Raw genomic sequence first — 22,405 nt, forward strand, 5'->3', positions numbered from 1 at the left:
GTTTGCTTCCTGTCTTTTTCTTTCTCCCTCATTCAGCTAAATCTGTCGGATCTTGGGGTTCTCTCTGCCCTGCAGCACCTTCTCCCACCAGGCTGTGGGTGGAGGCTGAGGCCTTGGCATACCCTGGAAGGTTTTGGTTGGCCAAATTCCTACTTGGAGCCAGCTTAGTTGTCTCCCTGCAAGGCCTTCAGTCTCCCATTCTTTAAAATGGGCATGTAGGATCAGATCAACTCTTGGGCTCTTTTCAGATCTTAGATTCCATGACTTAGATGTAAAGGTTGAGTGCAACTCTGGATGCCCCCAAATTCCACCTGGAGCCTCGGCAGTTTGGGTTCAGCCTTGACCTCGGAGAGTTGGTTTACTTCATTTGCCTCGAGGCCTGACTTCTCTTTGTCTGCTTTGAACTCCTCCATGTGCTGTTTGGAAGTTGTTTTCTGAGCTGGGCCTACTGGTCATGTTGGGCATTATTTAACCATGCTCTTTCACTGGGAGCAACTGGGCAGAGGTGGGAGGTGCCTCTGGTGCACGACTAGTGTGCATGGCTAGTGCCAGCCCCTCCTGACCTGGTCCTGATGCAGGGAAAACCACTGGCCAGAGGACGCCATCACTCCAGGGGCTCAAAATGCCTAAAGTTCTGGTGGTGACACTTGGCTGGCTGACCTGGTCTTCTGACCACCGAGATGAAGAAACAGCCCCAGGAGGGCTGGTGAATATCTGCAGAGAGGTGCCCTGGGGAGTGGATTGCTGCAATTGGAAGGCAGAGGGCTTGGAGTTGGATTAACTTAAAGCTGTGCATCTTGCCTGCCCAGACTGTGAGGCACTGACTTAGTAGGTACACAGAAGCCATTCATTCCTTCATTCCTCCCGTACTAGCTGAGCAGCTCCTGTGTGTAGGCTCTGTGCTAGGGCTGGGGCCACAGAGGATAAGACCCCGTTCAGCTCCGCTGGAGCTCCCCGCTGGGCAAGGTAATAAATGTTTTTTTGAACATTCTGGGCCAAGGTCTGGGAGCCCTGAACGAGAGCGCGTTAATCCTGGGCGGGGGGAGCTTGATGGGCACAGGTGGGAAAGGGTCCCTTTTCTTCAGATTCCATGTCCAAAATGAACTTGAGATTCAAAAAGATGCACACAGCTCTATTTTCCCAGCAGGATTATTCACAGTAGGCAAAACATGGAAGCAGCATAAATGTCCATTGACATATGAAAGGATAAAGAAGACATATATGCAATGGAATACTGCCCAACCATAAAAAAGAATGAAATAATGCTATTGCAGCACCATGGATGCAACTAAAGATGATCACACTAAGTGAAGTAAGTAGAAAGACAAATACCCTATGATATCACTTATATGTGGAATCTAAACTATGGCGCCAACAAACCTATCTATTAAGGAGAAATAGACTCACAGGCATAGAGAACAGACTTATGGTTGCCAAGGGGTGGGAGAGGGAAGGACTGGAACTTTGGGATTAGCAGATGTAAACTTTACATAGAGGATGGATAAACAATAAGGCCCTTCTGTTATAGCGCAGGGGGCTATATTCAGTCTCCTGTGATAAATCGTAATGGAAAAGAAGATATAAAAAAGAATGCCCATATGTGTATAACTGAGTCTCCTTGCTGTACAGCAGAGATTGGTGCAACAGTGTAAATCAACTATACTTTTTTTTCCTTTTTTAAAAAAATTAATTTATTTTTTATTGAAGGATAATTGCTTTACAGAATTTTGTTGTTTTCTGTCAAACCTCAACATGAATCAGCTATAGGTATACATATATCCCCTCCTTTTTGAACCTCCTTCCCATCTGCCTCCCTACTCCACCCCCTAGGTTGATACAGAGCCCCTGTTTGAGTTTCCTGAGCCATACAGCATCAACTATACTTTGATAAAAAATTAAAATTAAAACTAACAACAACAAAAAACCCCAAATGAATTTGAGGACTTGAGGCTATGAGGATGCTGTAATCCCACCCTATCCTGCTGAGCCTCGTGTATTCCAGGGCCTGGAGTGGGGCCTCCCAGGATGAGGGCACTTAATGTCAGCCAGCCACTCAGGGCCAGACTGTGCTGGAAAAATAACCAGGAGTGACTTGGCAGAGGCTGGGCTTGGGAGTGTGGGGAATGTTAGGAGAAGCGATGCCAAGGTTGGGAGTCAATGAGGATGCTGGTGAGAGCCTGAGAAACAGGGCAGGTGCCAGGATGGGGGCCCATTATTTTTAGTTGCTGGGACAGGACTCTCGGGTGGCAGCTGTTACATCCTGGGTGGGGCCCACTGAGCAGGCAGGCCTGGGGCTGACAGCATTTCTCCTCAAAACCAGGTGCAAGTAGGGAGTTGGGGGGCTGAATGAGGGATTCGGTGTTTGGTGCTTGGGGCTGGGACTTGGTGGTGGGGAGGCTTACTGAGAGGCCAGGACATGGCTGGGGTTTGAGGAGCCATCTCCCTTCCCCACTCTTGGTCCCTTAATCCCTTCAGGACTCCTTATTCCTCTCATGCCCCCTGCCCAGGCTGGGAGAGAGGGTTCTCATGGTGGCTGAGGCTAGGGCCCCTCCCAGCTGCATCTGATGGTGGAGGGCCTGGCGTGGGACCAGCAGCCCATGTATCTCACATTCTGTGGGCTCGAGGCCCGTGTCCATCACCGGGCCACCTGGGCCAGGGCTCTGGGGCTTGAATGCCCTTGCTTGTCTGTATCCTCTCAGCTCTGAGACCATTTTGCTAGGATGTCAGGGCTTCTGATATTCTTCCCTCGGGAAGGCAATTGAGGACAATGCTTCACCCAACATGCAGTGTTAATGGCATCTGGGGCCACAGGTGGCACGTGGGGGTGGCCTTTCTCAGGAAATAACACTTCAAGGACGAAGCCTTCTCCAAGCAGAAAGCCAGAGGCGTAGGGCATTAGGCTGCTGTAGTACCACCTATGCCCACCTGGGGGCAGCGATGTACAACATCGTCTCAAAATCCTGCCCGCCCCGCCCCTCCACCCCCCCCCCCCCTCGACCCACCAGATTGTACCTGGGAAAGGGGACACCCTACCTCAAAACCAAAGGGAAGACCTTGAGACCTTAGCCCATCCTCACGTTGACCAGATGGGGAGACTGAGACCCAGGGGGAGCCTAATCTGTTTAAAGTCCTCTTATAGGGGGCACTCCAGCTTGTTCTTGGAGAAGGCAATGGCACCCCACTCCAGTACTCTTGCCTGGAGAATCCCAGGGACGGGGGAGCCTGGTGGGCTGCAGTCTATGGGGTCGCAGAGTTGGACACGACTGAAGTGACTTAGCAGCAGCAGCAGCTTGTTCCTCATCACCCCACCATCCCAGTCTGTAATGGAGGAGGCTCCCTCTCTGAGTGTGAGGGAGTCCTGGTGGGGCTCCCGGGTGCATTAGTGCAGAATCCCTGTGGCCTTGGTGCCACTCCTGGGGCATATCCTCGAATGAACTTGGCAGGCAGGGTGGTTAGATGGGTAGGGACATGGGCTGTGGACTGAATGAGCTGGAGCTGCCCCATTTGCCTGTGTCTCTTGAAAACTTTCTGGGTCTGTTCTTATCTGAGAAAGACCGCCCCACTCCCATGGGCTGACTGTGAGGATTAAATGAGTTGATACACTGACTTCTCTGGTGGTCTGGTGGCTAAGACCCCATGCATCCAATGCAGGAGTCTTGGGTTTGATCCCTGGTCAGGGAAATAAATCCCACATGATGAACTAAGCGCTCGCATGCCACAAGTAAAGATTCCGAGTGTGGCAACTAAGACCTAGCGCAGCCAAATAAATAAGCAGATTTTCCTTTTAAAAAAGAGCTTAGACGAGTCCCTGGTGACAGCACGTGAGCGTCGAACTCAACTTCTCCCCTTAGGAAGAAGTCCTGAGTCCCCTCGTCTCCCTGGCTTCTGACATGGGAGCCACCTGAGCAAATGCTGCCCCCATACCCAGGTGACCTCGCCCTGTCCACTCCTTTCCCAGCCCCTCCCGTCTCCCACCCCAACAAGAACCACACACACATAAGAATATAGAATTTTATCTTATTTAGTTAAAAAAAATAATCGTACCACCGAATGAAGAAGTAGCTTTTTTTTTTTTTTTTTTTTGGTGAGATGCGAGGAGAGAAAAAAAAAGCAATAAGCCCAAAGAAAGAGAACTTTTTATATTCATCTGTATAAACATATCCGCTAAGGCAAACGCAATCCAGGGCCAAGGCTGCTGCACGGGGGTCAGTACCTCCTAATTCCTGCAGATTCTAAGGCCAAAAAAATAAAACCTCTGCAAGTCCAACAGAAGTTGTGTGGACTCTTGGGGCATCTTACTAAAATAAAGAATTATCAAGTTTAAAAAGCAGTGACGCTGTCACAATACACACGAAAAGTTGCATAACTGTGGCCTCGGCGGCCATTCACTTGTTTGGACTGGGGGACGGGCACAGCTTCACGACACAGCAACGGACACAGACACGCACACACACGGACACACACACGTGTGAGCGCGCACATGGGGAGCCGTGTAGGGCCTGGCTGGTGGCACAGGCTTGGCCACGGCCCATCTGGGGAGGGGCACGGGGCGGGGGGGCTGGGGTCCCCGTGCACCCTCAGGGGGTGGGTGTGATGGGACAGGTTCCCGTCGCTGGTGCCAAGGCGGTGAACGTCATTCGGGGAAGGATGGCGTGAAAGAGCCCAGCCAGGCCCCCTGCTCCCAACCACCTGGTCCGTGCAAACCATTTAAAGCACTTCTTGGACACCTCCTAGAGAATGGAGGTGTGCTGGTTTCCTTCCCCATGAAGGGGCCAAGCCCTCCTCCCTGCCCCCTCTTCTCCCGGGACCCTCTGGCTGCTGTGGGCCGGTGTGGGGTGAGGGGGCGACCAGGGAGTGGTGTTTCTGCCCCCAGAGCCTTCCCGGCCCATGATCCATGGCATGGCCGGCAGAGTGTGGGCCCGTGAGGTAGATTGGCAGAGATGCCCCCTCACCCTGCCTGGCTGGGGCCCAGAGGGCTGGGGTTTCCATGTCAGCTGGGGGACAGGGGGGTGGGCGGGTGGGCCAGGGCCTTGGGTCCCTTGGCCAGGACAGAAGTGCCCCCCTTGATTCCAGCAGAGAGAGGAGGCAGGGCTGCAGGAACAGGTGCTGGGCGTGGGGAGCCGGGTGCCACTGATCAGCACTATGGGGCTGCGATTCTTGCCATCTGTCGCTCGCCCAGTCTAGGGAGGGGCCCCAGGGCCGTGGGGGCGGTGCAGCCTGTAGGTGAAGGGCAGCTGGCCTCTGGGGTGGGGACGATGTGGATGGGGGAGGTGCAGGGAGGAGACGAGTGTGTGTGGAGGGCAGCCTCCCAGCAGGGTGCGCCCTAGAGCCCGGAGCAGGCGCGGCTGGGGCAGGCAGCGGGCAGCCAGGAGGCGAAGGAGCAGGACTGGCCGGGCAGCTGGTGTCGCGGCCTCAGGAACAGCAGAGGGAGCGGGGAGAGGCCAGGCCGCTCTGGGAGACCCCGTCGACCGGCTTGTTCACAGACATCTGTAGCTTTTTAGCATGGTCCCTTCGGGCAGAGCCGAGGATCAAGCTGGGCCTCCGGTCTGCCCACCCTTGCCACCCTCATGGGCCAGACCGGGCGCCAGGGCCGGGGCCACATGGTGGGGCGTAGCCTCGCTACTTGAAGGTGGACTGCAGCTCCTTGAAGGCCGCTTTCCGCTGCTTCATCTCCTCTGCCTGCTTCTTCCTCTCCTCCTGCTCTGCCTTGATCTCCTCCTCGAATCGGCTGGACACGTTCATGGCCTGGACCTGGGATGGGGTCGGGTGGGAGTCGGGTGGTCAGGACTGGAGGCGGTCTCTCTGGGGTCTCTTCTAGTTCTGCTGTGCCCTCCATCCCACCCCAACCAATGCTCTGTCTCCCACCATCCAGACCCTCGGCTTGACACCTCAGTCACCTCTCTGAGCCTCAGTTCTTCCATTTAGAGCCTGGTAGTGATTTAGTCGCCAAGTTGTGTCTGACTCGTGACTCCATAGGCTGTAGCCTGCCAGGCTTCTCTGTCCATGGCATTTCTCAGGCAAGAATACTGGAGTGAGTTGCCATTTTCTCCTCCAGGGAATCTTCCCCATCCAGGGGTTGAACCTGGGTCTCCTGCACTGCAGGCAGACTCTTTACCAACTGAGCTACCAGGGGAGCCCATATGTAGAGCCTGGTGATTAATAACTCTGATCTCATAGGTACATGGAGAGGATTAAAAGAGATAAGATACATTCAGTGGCTGTTGCAGAGTGTGGGTCCTGTAACTGAGAGCTTCTGATGTAGCTATTCTTATCCTTTTCCTGTCCTGGGAAGCCCAACTGAACCCGGAAACATCCCATCAATTCTAGAAGCCCAGAAGGAGGTGGGAGGAGGCCTTTAGAAAAAATGTTCTTAGCTAACATGAAGATGGGGAGAAGCAAGAACAGGCAGGAGCCCCAGGGCCCTGGCAAGACAGGATCCAGGAACCATACTTGTCCCCTCCACCTGAACCTGTGCCATGCCTGGAGTTGGCCTCTGGGGCCATCACACTCCATCCAGGCTGGGGCTGGCAGGGCTAGTGTCTCAGAGAGGCCCTGGGGACCAGTGCTATGTTTCTGGGCCTGCTCTGCTGTTTCTTGGTCCCACCTTTTAAAGCCCAGTCCTTTGTGTAGTGGCTCTGTGTGCCAGGGCAGGGGCATCTCAAAGTGCCCCTTGTTCCCTCTTCAAGAATACATACTTCTCACCCATCCCTGGAGGAGAGAAGGGGTAAACTGGAAAGGATCACAAGGTGGATGGGAGGGGACAGAAGCCAGGAACGACATGGGCCCTGATAGGCGTCAGCTCCCCACCTCTTGTCTGTGGCCTCAGCAGGTACAGGAAGGGGACATGCTGATCCTTCTGCTAACTCAGGGTCCTGGTGGATCCCAGCCACCCCTATCCTCAAGTGGGGTCAGGGCACCCCACAGCCCCCCATTCCTTACCTTGGCCTCAAAGAAGCTCTTGGCCCCCTTGACACCCTCGGTGGACACGTCGATCTCAGAGAGGCGGGCCAGCACGTGCAGCCCGCTGTCCTCCTGCAGCTCCCCGGCTGCTGCCTTGCGGAAAATCAGGAGGAACTGTGGCAGGGAGAACAGAACACTGACGTCATCAGGAAGAGAGTGGGAGGGGCCACAGCCTGCCCACCCCCGGGCCTGCTACAGGCCTCCCTGGGAAGAGAGGTGCTCGCGGGCCTGGGAGCCAGAGGCCTGGGCTCTCCACTCTCCATGCTCTGTGTTTCTGAACAGGCTGCTGGGCCCCTCCTCTCTGGGCCTCAGTTGCCCATCTGTAAAATGGGAGGCTAGGTGACCTATCTCCTGTCCACCTCAGGATTGGGGCTCCTGCAGGCTGCTCTGCCCATGCTCAGCTCCCAGCAAAAGCCTCAACTTACCTCTTACCTTTGTCTCCACTGTTCTCCAAACCAGTCCACCTTAAATCCCACTTACGGAGCCCTGAAGGTATATGATTGTGCCCATTTTACAGAAAGAGTGAGGCTCAGCACCGGAAAGTCACGGAGGAGGACTTGAACCCAGGTCCTGAGTCCATACCATCGTCGTGTACTGCCTGCACCGTCCTCCTTGGGCCTCGGCTCCCCCAGGTGCCTGGGCCACCTTTCTCTTGCTTGCCTCCTCTATGCTTCCTGCTAGCTCTCCAGGGCCCACCTGAGAGCTGACCCTCCAGAGGCCACAGCTGGCATTTAACCCCTGTGCTGCCTAGGAGGCCAGTGCCATTGCTGTCTGGCTTGGAGCCTCGGTTTCCTCCTCCAGCAAACAGGTTCGCTCATGGCTCCCATCTCAGAGTGAGGCTGAGGGCTGGACTGTGAAGTCACCTGGCCCAGGGCCTGCTCCTCTTGGACCTGCAGGGCAAGTCCCTCCTCCATCTGCCCCCTCTTCTCCTCAGTCACAGCATCCTATCGTTTCACTCTCTGTGCATCTCCCCCTCTGCCCGCCAGGACCCCTGGAGCACAGGGTCTTTCTCTGTACTCCCAGAGCCCACCTGGGGTCAGGCATACGGGACTTCCCTGATAGTACAGTGGATGGGGAGTCTGCCTGCCAAAGCGGGGGACATGGGCTTGATCCCTGGTCCAGGCGGTGGGGCAAACTAAGCCTGTGGGCCACAACTCCTGAGTATGCACTCTAGAGCCCATGAGCCGCAACCACTGAGTCTGTGCTACAACTACCGAGGCTCGTGCACCTAGAGCCCACGCTCTGCAACAGGAGAAGCCACCGCAATGAAACGCCTGAGCACTGCAACCAGAGAGTAGCTCTCTGCAAGTAGAGAAAAGCTCGCGCAGCAGTGAAGACCCAACACAGACATAAATAAAAATCAATCAATCAATAAATAAAATAAGTGCTCACTACATGAAGGGATGGATGGACCTTCTTTTCACTTAGGCATCTCAGAATCTCCCTGGGGACCTGCTCTACGATCTGCTGAAACCTCATTCAGCCAACAATCAGCCATTCAACAGTGGCTGTTCAAGGACAAGCAACTCAGCGACAAGGCCGGGGTGAGTCTCTCCGCACCACCAAACCCCCAACAGTGTTGCCCCCCACGGGGAGGAGGAAGCTCACCTCCCGGAAGCTGAGCTTGCTGTCAAAGTCTTCATCCACCTCCTTGATCATATTTTTCAGGCCCAGGTGGGTCTGGGGAGCTCCAAGTTTCTCCATCATGAGCTTTAGCTCCATCAGGTCAATGAATCCATCCCGGCCGGCATCGTACCTGTGGGTGCAAAGAGAGGCTTTAGGACATCCTGACACTTGTTCCTCACCAGCCAGAGTGGTGATAAGCCAGAGCGCAAGGAGCCTAGGAGCTCAAAAGTCACCTCCTAGCGAGGAACTCAGCCAAGGCTGATTTGTGGCCCAGTGACTGCTTGGTTACCTCTGATGATGGGGAGCTCACCACGTGGCCCGGCAGCCTCTTACATGTTGAGCAGTGCCAACTTTTGGCCAAACCTGCTACACAGGGAAGCTGAAACCACAGCCCCTATCTACTGAATGAGACATGACAAGCATGTAGGAAGAATTCACAATATCATATGGGGTACGGACTGGGAGGGTGGGCCCTGATGTAAGAACTCACTGACCATCCTTAGGCACCTCCACAGGCCCTCGAGGGACATCTTGGCTCCATATCTCCCCCTCTCCCTGTCCCCACCCAGGAGGGAGGCAGAAGGAACCACACGTCTAAGGGTAGGGGCCAGGGCTCACAGGAGGGAGGGGAGTTTTCTGGAATGTGGCCTGGGGTGTGTTCAGGGAACAACTTGCACAGGGTGCCTGCAGAGGGGTACAGCGGTGGCTGGAAAGGCCTGGAACAATGATGAGGTGATGACTGTGTCTCTGCCCTGCACGTTCCGGGTCTCTTTTTTCTACCACTCATGGCCTGGCAGAGAGACAGACAGGGTGAGGCGCAGAGTCTAAACAGCTTGCTTGACCGGCTTCCTTGTGGTAAGAGAGGGTCAGAGCTGCCCTCCGGCCCGTCCCCCGGTGGGGGAGGTGCTTGCTGCTGGTGCTGGGAGCACACAGCCTGGCGGATGTGGGCGCTGTTCCCACAGCCCAGCCAGGCCCTCTTATCAGGCCAACTAAGCAACTGCTCTGATTGCCTCCTGGTAGGTGGGGGAGGGTCATCTCAGTGTTGGCCAAGTGGGCCTCCTGAGCCTAAAGACCCTTGTGCAGCTCCTCAAGGCCTCAAGATGGCTGGGTGACGGTGCTGGTGACATTACTATGACACAGAGGGGCTGAGTCCCAGAAACTTTCTGCAGACTTGGATTTCCTACATAAACACTCATCTCGTTTCTGTCCCCTCTTCAAGGGCTCCCCAGTTCCCTTCCCCTATCTCCAGGTATACTTCATACAACTATGGGAATCTGATAGCAACCAGCTTTTGAAATCTTATCTTTGTGCTGGGAAATTTACCTACTTCATTTTACTTAATCCCCTTCATTTAAAACGAAGGCTCAGAGAGGTGAAGTGAGCTGCCCAAGGTCACACAGCAGTAGAGGAAGGAGCTGGGCTTCTATCCCACGTCTGGAGGGCTCACAGACTTGCCAATTGGCTGGGCCCAGCCCCCCTCCACACGTCCTGGGGCTGCCAGCAGAACAGAGGAGCGCTGAGCGGAGCAGTTGTGCGAGGGGTATAAATAGTTCACGAGCAAGTGAGTCAGTGGTTGGAAGTGACGCAGCACAGGGAAGACAGGTCTCTGGGAACCCTGCAGGGAACACAGGGTCCTGAGGCCTCTTCCCCCACCATGGAGAGAGGAGGCTGGAGTTCGGGCAGTGGCCACAGCCAAGGTGGAAGCAGATAACAGAGAGGATGCAGTGGAGGATTGTGGGACTTGAGAAGGTCAGGAAGACCAACGATCCTGTGGTCCAGACTCCACTTAGAGCTGGAGGGACCCTGTGGGGGGCACAGTGGAGCCCCTCATCTTCCATCTTTGGAGTCTGTTTGCCAGTTGGTAACAGGCGGGGTGGCTGCTCCTTGAGCCTTACTGACCGGTACTGGAGCGGCCCTGGAGCAACCCAGGAGGAGAGCAGCCCAACGACAGAGGAGTCAGTCTTTCCAGGGTCAGTCATACGGATGCCCCTCCTCAGTGTCCCTGAGGAAAACAAAGGCCCGACCTCTTTCTGAACTTGGGCTCCAGTGACGTTTGGCGATGACATGTCAGGGCTGGAGCAGATGGCCTGGGTTCTAGGAGACTGTGCCAGAGAACCTCCCACCGAGGCCAAGAACCCCTGGTATGATGGTGACCCTTTCGTAGGGTCACTGTGGGGACTGAAGGGGTTCATACGTGAGAAGCACTTAGCACAGCTCTGGCTCCAGAAACGGCAGCTACCAGCACTATCATGGACTTAGTTACTTTTATGAAGCTCCTACTATGTGCCAGGCAGTTTGTCTCCACACCTCTATGCTCAGCAATCCTGGGGGGTCAGTTATGGCCCCACGTGACTGATTAGAGAACAGGGACTATAAAGGTCTGGGCACTGGCCAGGGGTCCAGCCCCCCATCCCCGCGCTTCCCACACTTGACCCTCTCCATTGCCCCACTAGCCTCTCCTGAGTCTCAGCTTTATTTACTGCTCAAGGGTTTCTCTTGCAGCCAGGGGTGGCTCAGTTTCAGAGGAAGTGCAGATAAAGTGTCCACACTTGGACAGAAACGAGGGCTCTGGATCTCGGTCTCTGGCAGCTCCCAGGTCTGTCTGGGCTGCAGCTCAAACCACGGCCTGAACCGCTGTCTGCGTCAATCAAGCATCTATCAATTACCAGGTCTGGGCTCCCGCCCCCAGGGGGACAGTGCTGGCCGTAGTGCCGGAGGATCAGCCACCAAGGGGAGGTGACAGAGAGCAGGGAGAAGCAGGTGCTGGAGTGGGAGGTGGGGCCCCAGAGGTGGCAACACTGGACTCCCTCCCCCCTCGGGGGAGTGGACCTCCACCATGTGCCCTGGGCTCTGATGTGGGCGGGCTCTGGGTCATTGGATCAGCTAGATTCTTCCTAGGTAAACCCTGGAGGTTTGTGCTCACAGCATCTCTGCTGAGACTGACCCGAGTCCAAACCCCAGCTCTGCCATCTGCGGGCTAGGTGACCCTGTTCAAATCACACGACCCCAGGTGCCTCAATTTCCCCATTCACACCATGGAGATCAGACCCATCTCAGGCTCAAGGCAAGGGTTAAGAGAGGATCCACAAAGATTCTGAGCAGAGGCTGGCCCACAATAAGTACTTAATTAATACACACTAATTACAGTACCACTGCTGAATTATTATTATTGTTAACATCTATCATTAGGGTTTGAGAGTAAAGGAGATTATGGATATATAAAATGGGCTTTCCAGGTGTTGCAGTTAGTAAGGAACTTGCCTGCCAATGCAAGAGACATGGGTTCAATCCCTGGGTCAGGAAAATCCCCTGGAACAGGAAATGGCAACCCACTCCAGTATTCTTATCTGGAAAATCCCATGGACAGAGGAGCCTGCCGGGCGACTGTCCATGGTGTCACAAAGAGTTGGACATGACTAAGCCCATACTGAAGCTGAAGCTCCAATACTTTGGCCACCTGATGTGAAGAGCCGATTCATTAGAAAAGACCCTGACGCTGGGAAAGATTGAAGGCAGGAGGAGAAGGGGATGACAGAGGACGAGATGGCTGGATGGCATCACCGACTCAATGGACATGAGTTTGAGCAAGCTCTGGGAGATGGTAAGGGGCAGGGAAGCCTGGCGTGCTGCTGTCCATGGGGCCGCGAAGAGTTGAACACAACTGAGCGACTGAACAACAACAAAGCCCGCACACGTACGCACACAAGGATATAAAACACCTAATACGTAATATGTGCCTAAAACCTGCTAACTTGATTATAATAGCTCTATTGAGAACTTTTAATGTGCCAGATACTAGTTAAGTACTTTGTACATATAATATAAAAATCGTGATAATAATAATAGTGGTAAAAAATACAATTTCTTCCCCAGTCCTGATTGTGTATGGCTGGGAGGAAATGCTTGCTGTAGACTGGCCTGGAGGTAGGGGGTGGACAAGATGAATGAGGGGTCCCACGAGCACCTCCTCTGAAGGTCCAACTACTTCCATTCCCAGCCCCCATTAGGCTGGATTCAGAGACCCTGCCACTTGGGGAGGTGGAGAGATATAATCTTTTGCTCTCTCACTGGGCAGAGAGAGAGAGAAGCCCCAGTCCTGGGTAACCCTCCAGTTCCTCCTCTGACAGAGAGGGAAGTGAGAAAGGGGAAGACGGTCACTGCCACCAGCAGGAGGATGCCTGGCAACCCAGGAGAGAATGCTGTTAGTAGGATGCTGGGAAACAGGTGTATCCCTGGCTGGGGAGACCCTCTCTTCCAACAGCCCTTGCCCTGAGCTGGAGCTGAGGCTACAGGTAGCTCAGAGGATCCAGGCAAAGAATGTACACAAGATCCGTCTGGATGCCTGGTCTACCCGCTTCATGTCATGTAGGGAAATTGGGGCCCAGAGTGGGTAGCAAGCAGCCCAGAGTCACACAGCTAGAGATCAGCAAGATTCCAAAAGCTGTAAACTTTGCTCCCTCCCTACCTGCCTGCTTCCCTCTTCTTCGTGGTCCCGTGAGAGGTCCTGAATTCTCAAGCCTGCAGGGCTGGGGGAGGCTGGGCTGAGAGCAGAGGCTTGGGACCTGCCTGGGAGGACCAATTCCATCCGGCGGGACTGACAACAAAGCTCCTGGGCTGGGAGCTCAGCACGTTTCTCCAGCACTGGACGGAGGCTGCTGCATCTGGCACTGTGCCCACATTCCTACCCCCCCCCCCCCCCCCCACCAACAGTTCTCAACAGGGAGGGCTCAGCTGCTGCCGGCCCCGGATGCTGGTGACAAAATCCCCTCCCATCTGTCCTTGAAAGTGGAGCAGCGGCCACCACCCGGGCAGACTTTGCCCCTTTGGGCTGCAGGGCCCTCTTGGCGATTGCTCCTCCTCCCTTGGTTCTGATAACCCGGAGTTCTGGGGCTGAGCAGCGGCCAGCTCTGATAGTGTGCAGGGCCTGCCCCTATTTCATAACAATATTATCATTAGTGGCTCCTCTTGGCTGAGCACGTACTACGTGGCAGGCACTACCCCACGTGCTTTGTGTCAGATCCTCTCAAGAACTTAGTGCTGCTGCTGCTAAGTCACTTCAGTCGTGTCCGACTCTGTGTGACCCCATAGACGGCAGCCCACCAGGCTCCGCCATCCCTGGGATTCTCCACTGGAGTGGGTTGCCATTTCCTTCTCCAAAGAACTTGGTGAAGCAGGCATAAACATCCCCATACTACAGACGAGCAGACTGAGGCTCAGGGAGGAAGTGACTTGGCCAAGATCATAGCTAACAAGGACATACCTGACTATCAGAACCCTAGCCTGAGGAAAAACATGTGCTTTTAACTACTATGCTGTGTTCTGATGCCTACAGACCCTGTAACAAAGAAACTCAGGTTGGGAGGGATACTGGAGGCTACCTCATTGAGCATTCGTTAGGGTCAGATCCCCTAATGCAGCTTTCCTGCTTGAATACCTCTGAGGACGGGAAGCTCACTGCTCCACTAAAACAGCCCATTTTGGCTTTGGAACTCTCTATTAGAAAGTTGCTCTTTCTAATATGACCCTCCCCATTGGCCAGCTGTGCTATACAGTCTGATGGCAGAGTGAGGAGCCATCAGAGTCACTGCACAGGGGGAGGGGGGCAATGGTTTGGGAGCATAGGGGACCCCAATTCTCTCCCCTTTGGTTCCCATCCCATCCCAGGCCTTTGCTGGTGGTCTCTCTGCCCATGGGGGTTGCCAGGAGGACAGACAGCTGGAGAGAGAGGTGTTTATGGACCACTGAGCCCCCAGGCCCACCTGACTTTGGCCCCAGTATTCACAGACCTGGTCTTCCCCCATCCTGTCTGGGGAGGCCTCAGTGGCTTCAAGGCCTCTACTCTTTGTCCTGAAATGGGAAGGTAGGAAAGTTCTAGACACCAGGGAAATTCTGGCCTTGCTGCTTGTTACAGCTGGGTTGGCCTGGTCCTCCTCCTGGTACAGGTAGACACCCACAGGCTCGGTGATGACAGTTCGGTAGTGCCCATCCGTTCCTACACTCCCCCACCCCCAGACTGCCTGACTCGGCCAGGGAAAGCCCAGTCACTCACCACTTCCTCCAGCCCTATCTTTAGAGTCTGACACTCGATCTGTTGCCCTGTGTCAGCGAAGGAGAGGGTGTGTGAGCGTGTATGGGTGAATGTGTGGCCAGGGTGGGGCTGATGCTACCCCTATGGCTTCCCAGGGAGTCCAAGGATCAAGTGGGTGCCCCCCTCTGGCTGATGACAACCTGCTGGGGGCTGTCAGGGCTCAGGACACCCTAAACTCAGGTTTAAGCATCTCTCACTGAGCCCCACCCTGGGAGGGCAGCTCCCTCCACTGGTAGCAATAGCAGTGGGTCTCTCCGCAGCCTGCTCTTAATAATAATTATTATTATAACAGTGATTGCAAAGGACATATACCGAATGTCTAATATAACCCAGTGTTTATTACTTAACTTAATCTTCCCTTTTGTTATTGCCTCACTCCCTAGACTCAGCAACGGGGCAGGGAGAAGGCTATGGGGTGGCCCAGTGCTTCTTAAACCTTAAAGTGCATACCTGGTGAGTCTTACTAAAATGCAGACTCTGATCCAGTAGGCCTAGGGTGGAGCCCGAGCATCTGGATTTCTAACAAGCTGATGAGGAGATAGATGCTCCTAATAGGGTCCCATAGGAGCAAAAGACTTGGAGTCAGAAGGATCAAGTTTAAATCCTGTCTGCTCCTCAGTCATAGAAACCTGAGACTCAGTCTTCTTATCTGTGAAATGGGTGATGACCATCTTACAGGATGTTAAGAAAGAATTAAACAAGAGGTAAAGTTCCTGGAATGGAACAGCCCCAGAGGTCCTCTCTCTCTACACAGCTCAGGAGTCCCCAGGCCTGGCTCTGTCTGGCTGCACCTCTCTGGCCTAGAACCCTTCTCTAGAGTCCTAAAAAAGTGGAAATCAGCCAAGGAGAAGACTGCTGGGCAGACAGAGGGACCTCAGCTGCTGGAGGGTGTGGGGTTGGCTTTGCAAGGCCTGGTCTCCTAGAGCTGAAGCTAGGCCCTGAACCCAGAGGCACAGACAGAAAGCAGGAAGGCGCAAACCAAAAGGGAACCAAAAGTCCCCGGGGGTTGGGAGAGGAGAGGTGACTCAGAATCACAAGGGAAGTAGGAGAGCAGAGGACAGGCCTGAGGCCAGAAAATCCTCCCTCCCCAGAAAACCAGGCTTCTGGCTGCTGTAGGCACAGGACCCAACCTCTGAACCCCCAGAGGGTTCTCCCCCACCACCCGCCCCCCCTCCCCGGTCCCCCAGCCACAAACACCGCCCTCACTTGGCTTTGGGAGCTCCCTGTAGGCAGACCTGCTTCTAATCCCGCCCTGGCCACTTATTATAACCTTGGGCCTTGCTTTTCTCATCTGGCAAATGGGGAGAATGACAGCACCCACCTCACTGGGCTGGTCTGAGGATTCAATTCAGTTCCTGAAATAATACACCGGGCCTCATGGGCCTGGTGGTTCCATTTAACAAGGAGAGGGCGTGGAGGCAGGGGGCTGGCTATGGAGGGCTGACATCATGGCATCCTTCAAGAGAACTTTCAGTACTCCTCGTAGAAATAAAGAAACGGAACCCGACGTTTCCAGCCCTGGGGGTCCAGCCTCTCTCACTCCCAAAGACCCCTCTATGTCATTGCTTTTCATGAGACTGTAAGCTTCTTGAGGGCAGAAATTTTATTTTTCCCTTAATTCTCTGGAACTTGCATACAGAAACTTAACAAAATATGATCAAAAGAGTGAACCCTACATTTTAAAAAAATGTCACCTATGTTTTTAATAGCCCACCAGCCAGACACGATGGTGGACTCTTTACAAAGGCTCAGTAGTTTTTTTCTTTGGCCACACTATGCAGCTTCCAGGATCTTGGTTCCTGGGCCAGGGACTACTCAGGCCCTTGGCAGTGAAAGTGCAGAGTCCTAACCACTGGACCACCAGGGAGTTCCCCAGGACTTTCTCATCTTAATCCTCAGGACTTTCCCAGGAAGGTTCTTTAGCCCCAGGGGAAATAGACTCTGAGAAATGGAGTACCCACCCGCTGGGCAATGGCACACGGGAGCCAACTAGAGCCCTAGTTTTGTGTCATCCCCGGGCTGCTGGGTGCTCTTCCCTTTTTTCTGCCACCTGCCTTCCACGTAATTAAGCGACAATGAATTCGATTCCCCATTTTTGTTATTTCCCAAAGCCATATGTAGCTGTCAATCAAAGCTTCTGTTCCGCAGGAGGGAAAGAAGGTTCTCATGCTGAGGCCCGTCACTCGGGCCCAAAGCAAGAGGGCTGTTGCCAGCCTGGCAGGCTGGGCAGCTCCGTGGGGGGTAAGTGGAGGCAGCCAGTGGCTTTTTGGAGCCATCTCTGCCTCAGCCACCACTGCCAGGGCTGGGACGGTAGTGACAGGAACTTGGTGAGGACTTATTCTATGCCAAGCCCTGGATTAAACACTTCATAACAACTCTGGGAGGTGAGGGCTATTGTTCTCCCTGTTCTAGCTGAGGAAGTGAGGCTCAGAAGGGTTTACTGTGTCTTGCCCAGGGCTCACAGCTGGGATTCCAACCCAGGGTAAGTAAGTAAGTAAGTAAGTGAAATCACTCAGTGTCTGACTCTTGCGACCCCTATCCCCTGGTAGGACTGTAGCCTACCAGGCTCCTCTGTCCATGAGATTCTCCAGGCAAGAGTACTGGAGTGGGTTGCCATTTCCTTCTCCAGGGGATTTTCCTGACTCAGGGATCGAACCCGGGTCGCCCACATTGCAGGCAGATGCTTTATCCTCTGAGGCAGGGTAGCACACTCCAAAGGCCCAGCCATTAACCACTGCACCAGACAGTCTCCCAGAAAGGACAAGGGGCTATGCTGGGGGGCAGGGGGGCGGTGCTGTGAGCTGCAAAAGCCTGAGGTGGAGCAGGTGGAGGGGAGGGAAGGGTGGGAAGAAGAGAGGGGCACTGGCTGTTGTGACGCAAGGGGTCATGAGACGGAATGGCTGGGGACGAGGCTGGGCCGGGCAGGGGACTAGGGCATCGTCCTCGGATTCCACAGCAGGTTCAGAATTACATGGCTGCCTCCCTGTCTGGCAGGTCTCAGCTTACAAAACCCCACAGAGCCCTAGGCAACAGCCCCAGGCTGTTGCCAGCCCAGAAGTGGCTGCCTTGAGGCCCTCTGGGGCCACACCCCTGCCCCTTGCCTGGAGGTCTCCAGCATTAGTCACTCAGTCTGACTCTTTGCTACCCTAGACCCTATGGACTGTAGCCCTCCTCTGTCCATGGAATTCTTCAGGCAAGAATACTGGAGTGGGTTGCCCTTTCCTTCTCCAGGGAGGCCTTCTTCCCGACCCAGGCAGGACCCTAAATGAATGAGCAGACAGAGGAGGGGAGAGGGTGGAGTTAGAGGTGATGGGAGGAGCCTGAGGCAGCAAGGGGAGGACGGACTGAGAGTCAGGTGCCTCCAGGTGCCTGGCACTGTGCCAGAGCTCGTGTGCATCACCTGCCTGCAGCCCCCCCCTCCCCAGAAGCAGGGACCACTGTCCCCAAATGTATAGATAAGGATGCTCTGGTTCAGTCATTGAAAATCTCCCCATGAAAGTCACTACACCTTCCCGGGCCTCAGTTTTCTCTTCTGTAAAATGGGGAGAAGGGTTGATCACAACCCCCCAAGGTCTCTCCTAGATGGAAACTACCAGGAGTGTAAGGTCAGTGATAGTAGAGAGCCTGGCCATCTTCCCTCTGCCCCCTTTCTTCTCCCTCCATCTCCATCCTGAGGAAGAATCTGCTGATGACCACTGAATGGAATGAACCGGAGGACCCCAGAAGGCAGTTCTGTCATCCAGACAGCTCAGGATTGCTCTGACATAAGGAGGTCACTGCTGAATCATCTTTGAGAATCATCTGTCATTGTGCTCCTTTTACAGATGGGAAGACTGAGGCCAGGGGAAGGGCGGGCATACTAGGTAATTCCATAGCAAAGCCCTGCTTCCTATCTCCTGACCTCCAAGGCAAGTCCAGCTCCCAATTCCTTCTGCCCTCTCCCGTCTCTTGCACTCTGATCTGGGGGACGGTTTCCCAGGAGGCCTGGGCTCCCCTCCCCTCTGCCATGGGGGCTGCAGATTAGGGTGGAAGTCTCTCGGCAAAGCCCTGGCTGTGATCCTCCAGCCCTGCTTGGACCCAGGAGGCTGCAGCCCCTCTTGGATGGCAGAAGCAGAACGGGGGTTTTGTCTTCTATGAGAGCCTGTCTGTTGGCTGTTCACAGCCGGGACTCGGCTGGGCTGGGCTCCGCTGGCACAGTGAAGCCTTGTTTCCTTGAATACAAAATCTGCCGCCTTCCCTCCTCGCCAGGGCCCCCCGGCGGGCGGTACTTCCTTCCCTAGAAGTCCAGCTCCCTGGCCCCTTCCTGCCCCCCTACCCCATCCCTGCCAAGCAGCACCCCATCAAGCAGCAGTGGTGCCAAGATGGGGCTCCAGGGGTTCAGCTCCACTCAATTTTCACCAAAGTATCCCTCATCAAACTCATACCAAAAACAGCCTCCATAAAAGTGAGCTTGCTCTGCAAATGCAGGTTCACGATCACTCCCCAAGACACGTGCTCCTTCTAAACAAGCTGCAGCTTCCCATTTAGTGAAGGTGTTAGTCACTCAGTCATGTCCGACTCTTTGTGACCCCACTGACTGTAGCCCACCAGGCTCCTCTGTTTATGGGATTCTCCAGGCAAGAATATTGGAGGGGGTTGCTGGGCCCTTCTCCAGGGGATCTTCCCAACCCAGGGATCAAACCCAAGTCTCCTGCATTGCAGGCAGATTCTTTACTGTCTGAGCCACCAGGGAAGCAATCCCAAGTCCCTGCTCATTTGGCGTGTCCGGGTTCTCCAAACTGTTCCTTCTTTTTATTTTTCTTGGGGGTAGAAGGGATGTCATGGAAGCCCAAGAGTAGGAGGTGGTGGGTCCATGTGGGGGAAAATCAGCCATGAATATGGAAGGGGGTGCTGGGTGATCGTCCCCTTGTGGAGGCAGACATCTGTGATGGGAAACCCAGGAGGGAAGAACATGAATTCTGGAGTCATAGACCTGGGTTTAGAGCCTGACTCCATCATTTTCTAGCTGTGTGTTCTTGGCAAGTTACTTCACTTCTCTGCGCCCAGACTGCCCAACTGCGCCACAGTGGTGATGACAGTTCTATGTCATGGGGCGCTGGGAGGAGTGGCGGAGCTCCTTAGTCCTTGGGCACTGTGAATACAGGGGTCAAGCAGCTGAATAATCTCTCCTATACTTCCCTGTGGGGGGTGGGAGGGGTTCAGCAGAGTCTACAAGGAAGTTGCCCTCTATTGGGTCTGGAATCCTGGAACTCCTGCGCTTCTGATAAGGCCAGTTTTGATCAGGAAAAAACTTGAGAAGAACTCCTAAACCAAGACCCTGGAGGCAAAGGAGCAGGCTCCTCAGGGACCAGGGGTGTCCGTGCAGAGGCCTGGGGTGGGGTTAAGGACTCAGTTCTGCCCCAGGCTGACCCTCGGAAAAAATTATGGGGTTCCCAGCCATCCAGGTCTGAGAACCAAAAAACCTCTTCCCTACAATAAGGGTCAAATGCAGAAGCAGCAGCCGCAGTAAGCAGTAAGAAGTGGGAAAGAGCCTTTCTCAAGCTGGGGGGTTGCAAAACACCCTGGGCTTCCTGCTTGCCGCTGGGTCACACTGCCCCAGCCTGCCCCCACCTCCTGCCCCAGCCAAGGTGGCTGCCAGACCTCCTGACTTCCTCACCTGAGACTTGACCTCAGGACGGGTCTACCTTTTTGGATCCATTTCCAGACCTATTCCAGATCACACCCCCGGGGCTGTTTTGCCTGCCAGAGGCAGGGGCCATGGGCAACAGGAGGTGGGTGGGGAAGAGTATCAAAGGGAGGGGGGTTGAGCACCTTCACGGCCCCCACTCCCACTAGCCCCCTCACTGCTGGGGGGCAGTGCATTTGATTATCTCAGTCCCAAGAGGGTGAACCCAGGGGTGGATCCGAATGGCATCAGGAAGTTTTTCTCTCCAGTCACTTAAGAGATTTAAAGTTTTTTTGTTGGGGGAAGGGTAAGTCCATAGGCCTGAAAGTACCTGTCCAACCTGCTGAGGCCATGGGGTGTGGAAAAAGGGATGGAGGAAGGGCTGAGGTGAGAGCCACCAGCCAAGTTAGATAGGAGGTGACCCTCTGCAGGGAGGGCAGGGGGCACGCAGTGAGGGAAGAGGGGAAAGGAGAGATGGGGCCTTCTGACAGAAAGCCAGTGACTGCAAAGCTTCAGGGCGTAGTGGGCGGTGAGGGCAAGAGGAGGGAGCTGCTGTCTGGAGAGGGAGGAGGGGGACAGTCCTGACCGGACTATTGGTGGTGGGGTTTGTACAGACCTGCGGAGTAGAGGGCAGGGAGGAAGGGGTCCCTCCCTAGGGAGATCACCTGAGGGTCAAGGGTTGGGGTCCTGGCTAAAGGAGTGGATGGGGGTAGAGCTGAGAGGGACTGAAGGGTCTCTGACACAGTTTGCTGGTAGATGCTGAATAAGTGCAGGGAAAGTGGGGGAGGGGTCTCGGCCCAGAACCCACGTTGAGGGAGATGTGAGATGAGCGGAAGAAATGAAAAAACCCCAGCCAGGGAAAGAAACGGTCACCTTTGTTGAGGCGCTAGAGGGTGGGGTGGGTGTTTCTGACCCGCGTTTGGGGGTGGGGGGGTTGGTTGGGAATTCAAGTAGCTGAGGAGGAGGAGGCGGCAGAGACCACGGGGCCCCCAGTCTCGTGGAGCGCGGGTGTGGAGAAGCATCGCTAACAAGACAGGGGTCCTAGGCCAGAGATCCGAGCTCTCCAGACCCACGCGAATGGTAGCAGTGGAGGCTCGCGCTTCTCTAGAAAGAGCCGCGGGGTCCCCCACTCCGTATGCGGGCGGATAGGGTACCGGGGGCAGCGTCACCGTGAGAAGGGATCGCGTGCCAGGGGCCGCGGGTCCCCAGACCCATAAGCGTGGTGGGGAGGAGGTCCCGAAGCCTCGTGACTATCTGGAAGGGATCTGGGGTCCTCGCCCCTGATGTGTCGGGGATCGGGGAGATCGGCTGGCCGCATGGGTCCCGGGACCGCGCGGGGTCTCAGGAGCCGAGGCCAGCTCGCGGGGTGGGTGGGGAACAGGGTCGAGCGGGCACTCACTCCTTGAACATCTTCTCCATGTCCTTGATCTGCTTCCTGGAGAACTCCTTGAACTCAGTGTAGGGGTTGAAGACGCGGCGGCTGGGTGACTGGGGCTCGCCGATGCCTTGGTTGAGGTCGGCACGCCGCAGTAGCTTGGCGCTCAGCTCTTCGTCCGCGCTGCCCAGCGCCTCGGCCGTCTCGTCGGGCGCTCCCGCCGCCGCCGCCGCCGCCCCGTTCAGCCCGGGCTGCTCCGGGGCCTCGCCGCCGCCCTCGCCCTCCATCTGCAGCCGCCGGCTCAGCTTGCTGGCCAGCTCGTCCGTGGCCATGGTGGCCCGCGCGCAGCTCGCCTCGGCCAGGCGTCTGCTCGTCGCGCGCCCGCACCGCCTCTGGCCGCGCTCTTCCTCTTCCTGACACTCCCCACCGCCAGGCACCGCCCCCGAAGGTGGGACTTACGCCCCTCGCGGGGCCCGCCCGCTCCCGCCCCTGATCCCGGCCCAGCGCAGCCCGCGCCTGCTCCGGCTCGGTCGCAGCGGCTCAAATGTGCCGGGAGCGCAGGGCCCGCCACCGTACCCCGCCCCCCCGCGTCAGGTTGGGGGACGCCGTGGAAACCCATCCCCCGCTCTCCGTCCTCTGTGTCAACTGAGCGGGAGAGGTCAGGCGATCGAGGCGGGAAGGAAGGCGGGGG

At 55.5% G+C, this 22,405-nt stretch overlaps 1 protein-coding gene across 1 annotated transcript; it reads right to left on the reverse strand.

The window, feature by feature from the left end:
• Nucleotides 1-3,997: 3,997 nt before the first annotated feature.
• On the reverse strand, nucleotides 3,998-22,111 carry EFHD2 (EF-hand domain family member D2). Its single transcript, XM_055582627.1, has 4 exons — nucleotides 21,739-22,111; nucleotides 8,569-8,716; nucleotides 6,940-7,074; nucleotides 3,998-5,751 (listed from the first exon to the last, which is right to left on the reverse strand). Exons 1-4 carry the CDS (start codon nucleotides 22,044-22,046, stop codon nucleotides 5,620-5,622), a joined length of 723 nt encoding a protein of 240 aa, XP_055438602.1. The 5' UTR covers nucleotides 22,047-22,111; the 3' UTR covers nucleotides 3,998-5,619.
• Between the last annotated feature and the right edge of the window lie 294 nt (nucleotides 22,112-22,405).

This window comes from Bubalus kerabau, chromosome 5, assembly GCF_029407905.1.
Source record: "Bubalus kerabau isolate K-KA32 ecotype Philippines breed swamp buffalo chromosome 5, PCC_UOA_SB_1v2, whole genome shotgun sequence".
NCBI lineage: Eukaryota > Metazoa > Chordata > Mammalia > Artiodactyla > Bovidae > Bubalus > Bubalus kerabau.

Excerpts from the sequence above, each read along its gene's own strand:
- EFHD2 (XM_055582627.1), bottom strand. The coding sequence starts at position 22,046 with ATGGCCACGGACGAGCTGGCCAGCAAGCTGAGCCGGCGGCTGCAGATG. Across the intron at positions 8,717-21,738 it reads ATGGAGAAGATGTTCAAGGA|GTACGATGCCGGCCGGGATG; the intron begins GTGAGTGCCCGC and ends TTGCACCCACAG. Across the intron at positions 7,075-8,568 it reads GCAAGCTCAGCTTCCGGGAG|TTCCTCCTGATTTTCCGCAA; the intron begins GTGAGCTTCCTC and ends TCCCTGCCACAG.